General features: G+C 48.4%; 1 protein-coding gene across 1 annotated transcript in view; it reads left to right on the top strand.

Annotated features, from left to right (window-relative positions):
* Positions 1-439: 439 nt before the first annotated feature.
* Positions 440-16,252, top strand: part of LOC119432507 (uncharacterized) — a 37,681-nt gene continuing 21,868 nt past the window's right edge. Inside the window, exons 1-3 of the mRNA XM_037699673.1 lie at positions 440-1,220; positions 2,096-2,321; positions 5,927-6,080. Of these exons, the coding sequence (XP_037555601.1) occupies positions 440-1,220; positions 2,096-2,321; positions 5,927-6,080 (1,161 nt within the window). The remainder of the gene's footprint in view (positions 1,221-2,095; positions 2,322-5,926; positions 6,081-16,252) is intronic.

The raw sequence follows: 16,252 nt of genomic DNA, 5'->3' as shown, positions 1-16,252 counted from the left end.
GCTTGGTTTTTCCTTGTTTCTCACATTAGTTAGCTTTTGTTAGCTGGTAAAGCACCCCACGCGTATTGTGGAGGTGGTTGGTTCGGTTCCAACCTGCAGAAACTTATTCATTTCGCCCACTGTCATTTTCCCTTTACCTGGTTATTTCTACATTTGAATACAAAGTATGATTTATGATTTATCTGCCTTCAGTGCCTGTTTTCTTCGTATAGTTATGGCTTACAAATATTCGAGCTCCTCGGACACCCTTGTTCTTCTCACCTATCTATGTGGTGTGTTATTCGTCGTTCATTGTTTTGTAGCGCATTGTGTTGGCGACAAAAAAGCTGGGGTAGGTGGGAATAACTGAAGCTAAACTCAGCAGTTAACGCAAAGGAAAGGTCAACTGTAACACAGTATTTAATTATTGCTTGTTCGTTCCAATTTTCAAAAGTTTTTGATGCACGTAGGGACGAAGCCAACGGCGACTCCGACCATAACAACAGCCGCCACGACAACTAACCACAACTACCACATCTACCACGACTACCACCACTACAACAAGCACCACAACCACCACAACTACCACATCTACCACGACTACCACCACCACAACAAGCACCACAACCACCACAACTACGACATCTACCACGACTACCACCACCACAACAAGCACCACAACCACCACAACTACCACATCTACCACGACTACCACCACCACAACAAGCACTACAACCACCACAACTACCACATCCACCACGACCACCACAACAACCACCACAACTACAACTACAACCACCACCACAACAACTACCACATCCACCACGACCACCACAACTACCACATCCACCACGACCACCACAACTACAACTACAACCACCACCACAACTACCACCACCACAACAACCACCACCACAACTACCACCACCACACCACCACCACAACAACTACCACATCCACCACGACCACCACAACAACTACCACAACTACAACTACAACCACCACCACAACAACCACCACTACAACTACTACGACAACTACCACAACCACCACCACAACAACTACCACATCCACCACAACAACCACCACAACTACAACTACAACCACCACCACTACTACCACCACCACAACAACTACCACAACTACCACCACAACAACCACCACCACTACAACTACTACAACAACCACCACAACTAGTACAACAACGACGACAACCAGGCCTGTGGTCACAACGCCAAGGGGTAAGTAACGATGTTGTATGTAAAAATTTATGAGGTTTTTACAGAATTTCGCAAGGCTAGAATAGTTGCTGCTGCTTACAATTACACTGCTTGTAATGAAAATAGCATACAAAATCTTGCAAAGCTTTCTTGACAGAAGAACACCACAAATGCGTGATTATCAACTGGAGGATTTCTTTTCGAACACTGAAAGTAAAAAATGAGGGTATTTAACAGTCATCGCGTCTATGCACAATCTCACCATCAAAACTCGCATTCGCTGTCAAACCTTGCAACTACACGTGCCCACTCTGAACTAACCAGTAACGGTTGCGTTTTCTTTTTCCGGTATTCAAACTGCTCAGTAGAAGGGACTTCTAGACAGCATTTCGAATATTCTAATGAATCACAATATTCTTACATGGCATTTACGTTCCAAGGTATATTTTTACTTTCCGAAGAGGAAAGATATTTAATATTCCATTCGACTCATGCATCGGATGCCGCATTTTTTATACAACCTTATGTTATTCGAGTACCTACGAAAATTGTTCTAAATTTTAACTGCCATATTTCATTTAAAACTGGAAGGACCTTCCATATTCGACTGCTCATCCGAAGTCAGTGTTTTCACAAACATTCTTAGGCTATATGATGAAAATATTGCTCAGAAACCATCGACGATGATTGCCAATGTATTGGAATAGTTTAAAGGAACGAACGAACGAGTACGTACGTACGTCTTCCTTGCCGAGTCCGACCACCGAGTGCGGACCAACCGTGAACACGACCAAAAGAGGCAAACAATACTTTTCGCTTTAAGATTTCTCTATTCGAACACCACTTCAGACAAACATCCATACTCCTTCTAAAACCATCCATTGACCAACTTTCAGTTTTGCCTCCGAAGCTGACGTACCCGCTCGTTTGCACGGTCAGCACCCTCTACCGGAGGTCGATGGCGCTTCCCAGCGACGGAGTGTGCGATTACCTCTTCTACGACTCGCTGTACAAGGATAACATGAACATTCTCACGCAACCACTGAGTGCCGACCTGTACGACTTCCTGCGACGTGCCGCTCAGCACAAAACAACAGAATTCGGCCTGTCCTTCGATTCCGAGTAAGCGAAACGTGGCGGCTGAGAAAGATTCGTGCCATTGCGTAGAGGCACACTAAACACAAATACTAGATCAGTTTAGAACGATAGAGCGTTCTCGAAGGAGTCGGTTTTCGTTAATTTTGTGGTTCATCGTGATCATCATAACCATCATCGGCCTATTTCTATGTTCAGTGCGGGACGAAGGCCCCCCCCCCCCCCTGCAACCTCCAATTACACCTGTCTTGCGTTAACTGATTCCAACTTGCGCCTGCAAATTTCCTAACCTCATGAACCCACCTAGTTTTCTGCCGTCATCGACTGCACTTCCTTTCTCTTGGTACCCATTCTATCAGTATAATAGCTATTTCGCGGTTATAGGTTGACAATTAGAGATACAATGAAGGCCGAAGTTTCGTTTTTTTTCGCGCTGAAGCCTGAACACAGGCACGTCAGCGGGCCTTTTAATTTGGGTTGTTAGAGCATTTTATTATTTATTTATTATCCATGCTTTCAAGGTCCAAAGGCACTTCACAAAGGGTTCGTAACAAAGAAAAAAATACGCTTAAAATTATATAACGAAAGAAGATAAAGCGATAGTGTCGTAGACTGCTGTTCTGAATGCAGATGTGTCTGTGGTGCTGCTGATGAAATCGAGAAAGAGTTTCCAATCCACACTTGTACTATGACAAAGAATCATAGTACCTAATCGTTCGGCTGGATGAAACGGCAAATTTATATCTGTGGTCAGGTCGGGATAAAACGTAGAAAGATGGGGTGACACGTTGTTCCTTCAGCACGTGGTTGTAGTGATACACCTTGTGGCATACGCAAAGGGGTGCACTTTTGAGGCGTACTGAAATAACTGCGAGATTCAGTTTTTTTTTCATACATGTTACACTGGAATGGCTGGAATAGTGGCATAAAATAAAGCGAGCTGCTCGAGTTTCAATCGCTTGAAGGGTTAGGGTTACTGATGCTTGAGTGTTATCCCAAATGGGAGATGCGCATTGTAGTTTTCAGCGAAGTAGGATTTTTGTAGACTCACTATTATACAGAAGTAGGGTCAGTACAAAAAATTACGGGAATGATATCCTAACATGCAACTAGCACTAGCAGAGATATAATTAGCATGCACATTTCATGACAGATAATTGGTTATTTGAAGCCCAAGATATTTGTGAGCGCTAAGTGATGCCACCGCAGTGTAATTCAGTACATATCTACACTGATTGCCAGCGATGACGGTACGTGATATACGCATCGATTTACACTTGCTAGCGCTAAGTTTCATAAGCCATTCGTTACACCAGAGTGGTACATTGTGGAGATCCTCTTGCATTTTATATGAATAATCAGGGTTAGTGATCTTGCGGCATATTACACAATCAGGTACGAACAGAGTAATTGATGAGGAGGTTACATAATTAGGGAGATTATTTTAAATCAAGAAGAGTAAAGGCCCTAAGGCTGATCCTTGTGGCACTCCGGATGCATCTGGTGACAAATCAGATGAATAGCTGTTGGCTGCGCCATATTGATTAATATTGGAGAGAAATTCCTTAATCCAAGGCAACACCTTTGAACCAAAATTACCTGATTAAGTTTTTAATGAGTAGGTCATGACATACGGAGTCGAAATGTTTGGCAAAATTTAAAATGTACAGTTCATATCAAATCCTCGATCTGAGTTGGTTCTTCTTCTTTCTGGGGTTTTACGTGCCAAAACCAGTTATGATTATGAGGCACGCGGTAGTGGAGGGCTCCGGATTAATTTTGACCACCTGGGGTTCTTTAACGTGCACTACAACGCAAGCACACGGGCTTTTTTGCATTCCGCCTCCATCGAAATGCGGCCGCCGCGGCCGGGATTCGATCCTGCGATCTCGTGCTCAGCAGCACAGCGTCTTAGTTGACTAAGCCACCGCGGCGGGTGATGTAATTCGGTGAACAAATCTGTAGTGAAACAAAGAAGTTGGGCATCATATGACGATGTTCTTTAAAACAGTGCTGGCATGTATGGAAGAACGAGTTAATTTTCAGAAAGTCGGTTATGTTTTTGTGACCGCAGCTGCCCAGGGTGGCCTGGCCCAGTCAGGCATGTTCACTGCCTTCTGTCGCATCGCCCGAGGAATTTCTGTAAGAAGAAATGTCTTGAATAAATGCAGAAAGAAAGGAAGATATCGCGTGCTCTAAAAGTTTGCATGTAATGCTAGTTAATGAGATAAGCCGGCAGCTTTCAGACAAATGCGCATTACCTGATTTAAGTACTGGCAGCACCTCCTTTTCCCAGTCTGTAAGAAGCGATGAGCACTGTAATGACTGAGTACACAGTTTAGATAGAACAGCATAACAATAGTGCCGTACATTTTACTATTTTTGAAATAATAAGGTAAAGACCTGCAGAAGGGGAAATCTTTTTATTATGAAACTGCTGGTATCGAACCAGACGACTAATATGATATCCATAGCATGTAACAAGAAATGAATAATAATTGCTAAATCGGAGAAATTATTATGATGACGAAATGAAGTAAACACGCCATTTAGCACAATTCAACACATGTTTTCTTCAACATCGCGGCCTTAACATGAACTAAATGAGCAGAGTCAACTTTCTTATCGTTAACAACGCTATAGAATTTGCGTAGATTAGATGGTAATAGCCGATGGCAGTGTAATATTAAAATAAGTTTCTTAACCTCGCTAGTGGCATAAAAGTACGCGGCTTCCTCACGATGGTCAGCATCCGAGCGATCTGCAAGATTGGTTTGTTTGGCACGACGGGAAATAGCCCTTACAAAAAAATTGTAGACTTGCTGCAGAAATCTTAGACCCTGAGTCACGCGGGAGGCAGATTACGTGGAGACACGTGACATGCTTTCTGTCACTTCCTGTCGTCTCCCAGCGGGTAATTGGTACACCCTTTTTGCAGAAAGTTTGCTCAGCCTGTGTAGCCGGAGGATGCAGAATGTCTGCAGAAAGTCTGTCGAGATTTTGGTCAGAGGATGCAGCAAATAAGCAGAGATTTGGGAGAATCTGTGTAGGCCACCTATCGAGAACTGGCATGCCTGCACGCATGCAAAGAAATAACAGACGCAATAGTATTCTTAGCACTCTTTATTTTTCTGTGGCTTCTTAATGGCTGCCTGGTTCGAACCAAAAATGTATCTTCCAAGGAATGAAGTAGTGAGTAAGGAAATTCTGTAAGAAGGTCTGTAAGAAGCCCAGTCTGTTAGAAGCGATGAGCATTCGAATGACTGAATAAACAGTTCAGATAGAACAACAGAAATATTGTGCCATACATTTTAGCATTTTTGAAATAATATGGTGAGGTCCTGGAGAACAGAAAATCCTTTATCAAACTGATAGCACCAAACCAGTCAACTAATATGAAAACCATAGTATGGGACAAGAAATGTATAATTATTGGTAAATCGGCGGAATTATTGTGACGACGAAATGAGGTAAGCACGCCACCCAGCAGAATTTCCTTATGTACGATCGGTTTCGAGTGTACTATTTGGCGTGATACCAGTGACCGACTGAATGAAGGGAAATCGTGGGAAGCTAGGGGAAAAATATAAGGACCATGGTTTCTATCAATTGTTTTTTCACGTGCCATCCAGGAATCAGTTTTTTCAAAGAGACTACAACACATCAGAGTTCCAATCCTTGGTGGCCGACGTCGCCAATGAAGGCGTGTTGCACTTGGGCATTATGAACATGCTCAACGACACCACGGACAATGCGACCATGGACAAGGCACTGAAGATATTGCTGGTAAATCTGTTTCACCACCGAAACAGCGATAAATATGTTAATGACTTTTGTAGCACTTAAATCTTAAGCTGCGCAAATAGGGATTTCCGAGACCGAATCGAATACGAACCGAATAGTGCCTGGTGGCCAATTTAATCGAATATCCAATATATTTTTAACAGTGCTCGAATTGTGAGCAGACGATTTCGAGGTTATTTAAAACAGTGTCCGTATATTGGTATATTTAGAACATTGCAAATTATGTAGCTTTGTCAATTAAAAACCCAAATGGAACATTAAGAACAAATACCCGGTTCCTGCGCGAACTCGGTACTCTTCGGCGAGTGCGAATTAGCGCGGTTTATTCGTGAGCGTCTGGCTCCTTGAGCGACGTATAGCGTGCCGCAGAGCGTAACTTCTCAGGTTTTAATTCTCCAATGGCAGCCAAGATTAAATTTATTTCACTCTTGCTCCAAATTTATTTGCGCATAGTTAACGAGTTTACCTATCGTAAGGCCTTTCGAGACATAACTGCGCACACAAATGGTGACTATTCCATTCAAAGACCGAATCAAATTGGAGAATATTCGATTCGTTATTGGAAAGGTTCAACTATTCGCACGTGCATGCTTTTATTTAAAGCGCACCTCGACTCGAGTGCGTATGCTAGCGTAACTGATTTCAGTTGTCATTTCGTTTAAGAAGAAGAAGTACATTTTATTCCAATCAATAAACTACATCTTCTTCGTTTAGTAACTATAGCTTCTATGCAGTAATCATTGCCTCTCAGACACTGGAGGCCATGCAGCGAAGTTTATTTATTCTATTCACTTTCTGAAAGTGAATAGAATAAATGCACTGTGTCCTCAAGATTCAAATATTTCGCGATAAAAAGCTGATATGATACATTAAGCACACAATCACGCACAAAAATATTGTACACGCTTTTATCGATTGTCTCAGCTGCAATCGTCCAAGAGTGGACCATGCTCTACACTCAGCGTAAGGCCTATAGAACGATTACGCAGAAAACATTGTCAGTGGTTCTTGCACAACAACTATTGATAGCTAAGTGCTACGATTACACAGAAAAAATTAAACAAAGCAAGACAGACGCCGACCAAACTGAAACACTATCGAAACGGTAATAGTCTACAATAGCCCGACATAGGGTGTGACAGTATGTATGAGTTAGTCAATGAATGAATTAATAGACCTTTATTTGAAGTAGTCACTTCTCAGTCGAGGTGGGAGGGTCCCTCATTCCAGGAACCCTCAGGCTTGGATAGGCTGCCGGGCCCGGGCGACCAGTTCGAGCTGGTCCACCAGGTCCGGCTTGCAGGTCGCAGCCTCCCAAGTTTCAGTGAGGAGGTTTGGGTGTGCGTCTCCTGCTACTGGTTGTGTCGCTCTGATGCTTGCTAGGGTGTTTTTGCATTGCAGCAGGAGGTGCGCCAAGGTGTTCGGCATGTTGCTGCGTGGACAGGTGTAGCTTTATAGCGTCGGTTGGAAACGATGCAGTAAGTTTCCTTGAGGAAGGCATTGCACTGTAACGGCCTGTAGTCCGTGCCTTCGTATCTCGTTAGTTTTGGATAAGATGGATGGTATACCCTACGTCCAAGTCGACAGTGTTGCAGTAGTGTTTGGTATGTTGCCGGAATTGTTTGCGTTTCCTCCGCCGATTTAGGTGGGTGGGACATATCTAGAATCTCGTGCAGGGAGGCCCCGTTGACACTTGCGCGGGCCGCGGTGTGTGCCGCTTCGTTACCCTCGAGTCCCTCATGTTCCGGAACCCACATGATGTAGGTGAAGGGGGGAGGAGTGTTGCCATGTTTCAGTATGTTGATCGCTTTGATGGCGATCCTGCCTTTCATGTAGTTGCGTGCCGCTCTTTGGGAGTCGGTGAAAACCGCTATGCCATCATCGCTTGTGTGGGTGGCGAGTGCTATAGCTATAGCGGCCTCATCAGCTGTGCCCACGCGTTTGGCGAGAATTGTCGCCAACCGCAGTGCCGTCCTCCTATAGTCTGTGACACTGATGGCGAAGGCGTATCGGCCCGGATACTTAGATGCGTCCACGTAGCACGCCTGTGGGTCGTTACGGTAATTGTGTCTGGTCGCGTTTTCCTTGGCGAGTCGTCTGCCTGAATGGTGTTATAGATGTATGTTCCCAGGGATCTGATGAACACTGTAGACATTCGCGGAGCTTCGACGTGATCTTCTCCTTACGTTAGCCATCAAGTTCTACATTGGTTGCGTATCCTGTGCGTCGGAGGACTGCTCGGCCTGTGGTTGTGAGCTCAAGTCTCTCGATCTGGCTGATGAGGGGCGCTTCCGTGAGTTCTTCCCAGGAATTCTGAACTCCCATGCGAAACAATCGGTCAGTGGAGGCGGTTGTCGACAGTCGTATGGAGAGCTTCATGGCCTTTCGCATTAGGAGGTGTAGCTTTTGTTTCTCGACTGTCTTGAGGTGGAGGTAAGGATCTCCGTATGTAATGCGGCTGTAAAGAAAGGCTTGGACCATTCGCAAGGTGTCGTGCTCTTTGAGGCTATTGCGGCAATTTAACACCCGTCTTATCAGATGTCTAAGCTGTGCCGTGGTTTTCTGAAGCCTGGGGATTGTGGCAGAGCCGGATCCGTCCTTGTATATATGGAATCCGAGGATTCGAAGCGAGTTGACCTTCGGTATGGGAAATTCCTGAAGAAGGACTTGCGGGACCAGTGCGTCGTGGCTTGGGTGCCCGGCGGCGGGTGCGTGCCCAGAGTACTAACAGCTTGGAGTTATACAGGGCACAGTGGAGGGCACAGGTGTTGAGGTACCGCTCGATGATGTTGACCACCTCCTGAAGACGGTTCTCCTGTTCGCCTGTGCTCGCCCCTCCCGTTCACAGTGTGATATCATCTGCATATAGAGCGTGGCATATCCCTCGGCCCCGTTGAAGAGGAGTGGCATGATTACCGAACCTTGCGGCGTACCCCTATTAGGTCGGTGAAATGTCTTGCTCCGGAGGTTGGCAATCGCCACCATGGTCACACGTTTGGTGAGGAAAGCGCGCATGTAGGCGTAGGTTTTGGCACCGCAGCCGATGCCTTCTAGGTTACGGAGAATGGCTTCATGGATCACGTTATCGAAGGTGCCCCTTAAGTCTACAGCTTGAATGGATGACTTGCTGTGTTTGCTGAAATGGTCAAGAATTTCTTCCTTTAGCTGGAATAGGACGTCCGGTGTGCACCTGGCGTAAGCCGTACATGGAGTGCGGGTAGCGATCGTTTTCCTCAAGATGTGCGGTGAGCCGCTCGTTGACCATGTGTTCAAAGAGTTTCCCCGCGCAGGACTTAAGGGAGATGGGGCGGAGATTTGTGATGGGGATGGGTTTCTTTGGCTTGGGTACCATGGTCACCTCCAAGTGTTTCGAGGCTGTGGCTAGCTTGCCCTTATTCTTGTAGCAACTCGATATGGGCTTTTACCGTCGTTTTGCCTCTATTCGCGGCATATGTCTACTGTGGTAGGGCATCGGAATTAGCCCCGGTCACCTCCATTAGCGCAGTTGTCAGCTCTGTAAAGGGCTCGCCTCTGTGTTTCCAGAAATGCCTGGGCGCTTCGCCTCAGATGTTGGTTCTGTGTGATTCACTCGTGCTGCGCGAGCGCTACGCGCGTGCCCCGTGGGCCTGCAGGGGTGATCGGCTTGTCTCCCGCTCGTGCCAAGCGTGCTAACCTAGGGCTATCTTGGAGCGTATGGTCACAAAATGTTCAGGGTTGGATAATTCGAGTAAAATTCTACTCACTACATTGTGGCTGGTGTCAAGCAATGCCTTGAAACTGTAGTAATCAGAGGTAATTAAATTCGCTGAGTTTCCAAGCAATGTTCCACACAAAATAGCGAGAAAAGCAGGAGCCCATTTGAGGTACGATCCTGTGAGTCAATCAATGAACGAAAAATGACGCTTCGTCCTCTACACGGGAACGTTACTCACGAGGAATTGTTCAACGCTGTTTAACAGTGAACCTTGCTTAAAGAAGCTCATTGGCCCGCACACAATAGCTAAAATGTTCACAAGTGCTCCAGCATCGTTTAAAATTCGTCAAAATGTTAAAAATGGCTCAATGTTGAACGACGTTGAACAATTCTTCATGAATAAGGCTCTCGTGTGTGTTCAATGCTGAATCCCGATGTTAAAGAAGGCTCATTGTTTAACAACTCCTGAGAGGGGTCAACACGGCTACCGGGGATAAAGTACTTTTGCAGCCATTTCTGGCTCGAAGTAATTCTGCCCATCAATATTTGGCTTTACTACATTTTCCTGCATCGTTAAAATTATGAAAGGAGCACTGCGGCTGAACGAATAAGTAAGTTATTCTTCGGTGAGTTGTGTCAAGTGTTCTGAAGTTGACTGCATGCGAGTGCTCTCAGCAGGAGCGTCACTATTTCTTGTCTTTACCATTCTTGCAATGCACCAAAAGCACGTGTTTGATTGGAATGGCTGATAGCGCCGAGTGTAATGCCTGCGGTGTCGATGAGACTATAGAACACCTACTATGCTACTGTCCATCTTTTCAAAACGAAAGACATGACCTCTGCAACGTTCTCAATAGGCTAGATAGAAGACCGTTCAGTTTGAGCAAGATCTTGGGACCATGGCCTCGAATATCACAGCTGCAAAAGGCCACAAAAGCGCTGCTGCGATTTTTAAAAACTACAGGACTGAGTGACCGTCTATGGCCCGGACTGATTGATAATCAATGATAGAACAGAGATGTTTTGCTACGCCGGCGATATCAACAATGGACTTTTTATTCTTGTCTTAATCTCTCTCCCCTTTTTCCTTCCCCCAGTGTAGGGTAGCCAACCGGGCTCAGTCCTGGTTAACCTCCCTGCCTTTCATTAAATCATTTTCTCTCTCTCTCTCTCACCAAAACAGCAACTTGAAATATATGACACATGTAAAACATTGTGAAGTGTAATGAAGAAGACAAGACGACGACGAAGCAGTCAGCAAGCAAGCCACAGTGTTGGTGGTAACCACGCGCCCCGAGCTTGCGCTTGCCTGGATTTTGGCTGCTGGTCGCCCCGCCGCTTCTTGACATTTGCCCGTCGTTTGTCGCCGTTCCTTAACTTTCACACGTTAAGAAATCACGTGGCATTTGGTGGAGGCTGCGTGGGTCCCCCGCACCAACCTGGAACTCCGCTCCCGGACGCTACCTTCGGTTCCTGCACCCATGATGGTCAACGACACCTCGACTCAGATGACCCTCCGGCAGCGCCTGCCACCTGCAGCGCCGTGTACCGTGAGTGGGATCCGCCTATCTTCAACGGCTCAGGTGACTGCGATGTTTAAGACTGGTTGTCGACATACGAACGGGTCAGCGCCAATAACAAATGAGACGCTTCAACGAAGTTGACTCACGTCATGTTTCATCTCGCGGACATCGCGCAGCTGTTGTATCGCAACCACGAGACCGACATTCCCACTTGGTCCGTTTTCAAGACTTCCATTTCGGACGTCTTTGGTTGGCCTACGGCCCGCAGGCTTCGCGCAGAGCAGCGCTTGCGTGAACGTGCGCCACATCCAGGGGAGAATTACACGGGCTACATCGAGGACGTGCTTAATCTCTGCAACCGCGTCAACCCCACCATGGCAGAGGCGGAGAAAATCAAGCACATACTGAAGGGCATCAAGGACGACGCTTTTCAGATGCTACTGGCGAGAAATCCCACCACGATCGCGGCACTCGTCTCCTTGTGTCAGAGCTTTGACGAGTTGCGTAGGCAGCGCACGATCACTCGCCAAGCCCTCATATCGCCAGACACACTATCAAGCTTGCAGCTAGCGGCCCACCCTGCAGATCAACAGCCGCTACTATCTGCCATCAAGGTCTTTATGCGGGAAGAGGTAGCGCGTCAGCTTTTATTGCTATCTCTCACGCACGAGCCTTCGCAGTCTTTGGCTCTGGACCTTCAACACGTCATTCGGACCCAGTTTGCTGAGGCCCTCCCGCCTGTGCCTCACCAACCACCCGTCACTGCGCCACTTACCTACGCTTCCGTCGCCGCCCGGCCCCCTCAACGTCCTGCGCCGTATGCTCGACCTGCGATGCCGACCCAAGCCTGGCCGACGACTGCGAACGCTGCGCCGCTCGCCTTCGCGAGACCTTCGGCTCCGTTTCTCCGCCACCCCGACGCGTGGCGAACGCCAGACAATAAGCCAATCTCTTTCGCCTGTGGCGTCGCTGGACACGTCGCCCGCCACTGTCGCCGATGTCCACCTTCGCCATTTGACGTAATGGACAGGCCTGTTCCTTCGTCTGCCCGGTCACCACCAAGGTACGTCCTTGACGATTAACTAGCCTATGCTAACCGCCGGTCCCTATCTTCGCGACGACGCTCCTTATCATCCATGCGTCGCTGACCTCCTTCGGAGGAGGGAAACTGATCGCTGCAGTTCCGGAGGCAAGAGCATCGAACTGCCCAAGGCCTCCATCTATTTCGCCGCAGAACATTATCGACGTCGATGTTGAAGGAACCGCCGCATTCGCGCTTATTGACACGGGGGCCGCCGTTTCGGTTATCTGCGAAAACCTATGCCGCAAGATCAAAAAAGTGACCACGTCGCTCTCGGGACTAATGCTGCACTGCGAGCTCACGATTCATTGCGCCTTCAGCTGTTTGCACCGCACGTGTGGTTATTCCAGGTGAACTTTATGTCATCGAGTTTTTCGTGCAACGTCAGGCTCCCACGACGTTATTCTCGGCTGGGACTTCCTTTCACGTCATTGCGCCGTCATCTACTGCTCCCGTGCTGAAGTGGCCCTTACGCCACTGAAAACCTCTCTTTCGGTGGGTAATCATCCAGACGCTCACAAATTTGTCGTTCCTGCGGACACAGATATTGCCCCTGCAACGTCGACCCTTGTGCCTCTGTCCTGTACGGCCACCCCTGACGGAACTGTTCTGTTTGCCCCGTCGGAGGTACTTCTCCGCCGTCGCGGCCTACGACTGCCGTTTGCGGTACTTACGGTTGAATCTGGGGCTACTACTATGTTAGTTTCTAACTGGCTCCCATCCTCCGTTACACTACTTCGTGGAGAATCTTTGGGTCACGTACAAGGTGCTGACCTCCTGCGCTCTCTCGAGTCTGCACAGGACCAACCCCATCTTCAACTCAATGCCATGACATCACCTGTTCCCAAACCTGCGGGTCCAGACAGTTTCCACCCTTCTATTGCTGCCGATCTATCGCCAACACAACGCCGCGAACTCCTGGCCCTTCTTCGGGACTTCCGCTCTTCCTTCGATTGCGCTCAACCATCTTTAGGAGGTCGTACAACGAGCGTCACACACCACATTGACACTGGTTCTCATGCGCCCGTACGCCAACCGAGTTTCAGCGGCAGAACGGCGCATTATCAATGAACAAGTGGATGATATGCTTGCGCGTGGTGTCATTCAGCCATCCCAGAGCCCCTGGTCCTCTCCTGTTGTACATGTGCGCAAAAAAGGATGGCTCTATCAGATTCTGTGTTGACTGTCGCCGCCTCAATAAGATAACTCGGAAGGATGTATACCCGGTGCCCCGCATCGATGATGCTCTCGATTGTTTGCAAGGGACAGAATATTTCTCGTCACTGGATTTGCGCTCGGGTTTCTGGCAAGTTCCAATGGCCGACCCTGACCGACCTAAGACGGCGTTCGTCACTACTGACGGACTCTATGAGTTTAACGTCATGCCGTTTGGATTTTGCAATGCCCCAGCTACTTTCGAACGGATGATGGATAACATCCTTCGTGGCTACAAGTGGAATACTTGCCTCTGCTACCTTGACGACATCGTGGTTTTTTTTCGCGACTATCCAACGCACCTTGTTCGTCTTCGTGCACTTCTCACGTGCCTCACCTCTGCTGGCCTTCAACTTAACACGAAGAAGTACCACTTTGCTGCCCGCCAGTTGACGATACTAGGCCACGTCGTCTGCAAGGAGGGCCTTCTTCCAGACACCACGAAGCTCCGTGCCGTAGCCGAATATCCCAAGCCCAATTCCAAGAAAACACTTACAAGATTCATTGGGCTCTGCTCGTATTTTCGTCGATTTGTTCGCGACTTTGCTACCATTATCGCGCCTCTTACCAACCTTCTGACCACCTCTAACGACCTGTCTGCTTGGTTATCAGCGTGCGACGAATCTTTTCGAACGCTAGGGCGCTTACTAACGTCGCCACCAATACTCCGTCACTTTGACCCTAATGCGCCTACGGAAATCCATACTGACGCCAGCGGTGTTGGCCTTGGTGCAGTTGTGGCTCAAAAAACACCGGGATACCAAGAATACGTCATTGCCTACGCGAGTCGAACGCTCAAGAAAACCGAGTGTAATTATTCTGTCACCGAGAAAGAGTGCCTCGCCATAATTTGGGCTTTGGACAAGTTTCGTCCGTACCTTTATGGCCACCCTTTCGACGTCGTCACGGACCATCATGCTCTGTGCTGGCTCTCGTCACTGAAAGATCCCTCCGGACGCCTCGGCCGTTGGGCGCTTCACCTGCAAGATTATGACATTCGTGTTGTGTACTGATTTGGCCGCATGCACTCGGACGCTGATGCGCTGTCCCGCTCGCCGTTAACGCCTGACACGCCTTCTCCGTCAGGTTCTTCGGCTCCCTTGTCGCCTATTGACTTTGCAGACATGTCGTCGGAGCAACGCAACGATGCGTGGATTTGTCAACTCCTTGACTTTATCACTGACCCATCCACTTATCCCGCCTCAAGAACTCTACGTCGCCAAGCCGCCCATTTCACTATTCGTGACGATCTCCTCTATCGCCGGAATTACGCGTCTGATGGCCGGAGGTGGCTTCTAGCTGTACCTCGCCACATGCGCACGGACATCTGCGCTGCTTTCCGCACTGACCTGCAAAGCACTCATGCCGGCGTTCTCAAGACCTACAATCGCCTGCGGCAGCGATTCTACTGGCGCGGAATGTATGCATTTGTGTGCAAGTACATACGTGCTTAAACTGCCTGTCAGCAGCGCAAGACTCCACCGCAACGCCCGCCCGGTACGCTTTGGCCTCTCCCTTGCCCGGACCGTCCATTCTACCGCGTCGGTATCGACTTATACGGCCCGCTTCCCTCGACCACCTCCGGGAATAGGTGGATAATTGTCGGTGTGGACCACCTCACGCGTTACGCCGAGACTGCAGCTTTGCCCACAGCCACAGCAAGAGACGTTGCGTTTTTCATCTTACGAAACTTCGTAATGCGCCACGGTGCTCCCCGTGAACTTTTGAGCGACAGGGGACGTGTTTTCCTGTCTGGAGCTATTGAAGCCTTGCTCGTTCAGTGTAACATCGTTCATCGCATAACACCGCAAACTAATGGCCTAACTGAGCAATTTAATCGCACTCTGGGGGATATGCTGACGATGTACACGGCGTCGGACCAGACCAATTGGGACACCATCCTTCCATTCGTCACATATGCGTACAACACTGCTACGCACGCGACCACAGGATTCTAGCCGTTCTTTCTCTTGTACGGACGTGAGCCATCATGCAAGCCGGACAATATATGCTTCCCTACACACCTGACTCATCTGAGTACACTGCAATTTCTGATGTCGCCAGGTATGCCGAAGATTGACGACAATTGGCCCATTCATTGACAGCTGAGGACCAAGGTCACCAGAAGCCCAGGCACGACACCGACCGACCTCTCGCTACTTTCGTGACCGGTACCCTGGTTTGGCTTTGGATTCCTCCGAGTACGCCTGGCCTTTCGTCTAAATTACTGGCCCGATATCATGGGCCCTACCACATCCTCGCTCGGACATCTCCAGTCAGTTATGACGTTGAGCCTTTGACTCCGTCCCAAGACTTACGTCGTCGTGGTCGCGAAATCGTTCACGTGACTCGGCGCAAGCCCCATTATGACCCCTCTATACTGTCAACGCCGTAAGTCACCAGGATGGCTACGCTATTCCCCGGGGGCCAATGTAATGAAGAAGACAAGACGACGACGAAGCAGTCAGCAAGCAAGACGCAGTGTTGGTGGTAACCATGCTCCCCGAGCTTGCGCTTGCCTGGATTTTGGCTGCTGGTCGCCCCTCCACTTCTTGACGTTCACCCGTCGTTTGTCGCCGTTCCTTGACGTTCACACGTTAATAAATCACTTGGCAGAAGAAACAATGAAAGAAGTCCAAGC

Source organism: Dermacentor silvarum, chromosome 11 (assembly GCF_013339745.2).
Source record: "Dermacentor silvarum isolate Dsil-2018 chromosome 11, BIME_Dsil_1.4, whole genome shotgun sequence".
In the NCBI taxonomy this organism is placed as follows: Eukaryota; Metazoa; Arthropoda; class Arachnida; order Ixodida; family Ixodidae; genus Dermacentor; species Dermacentor silvarum.
Note: the sequence above shows the minus strand (reverse complement) of the source record. Positions and strands in the feature narration are given on the sequence as shown.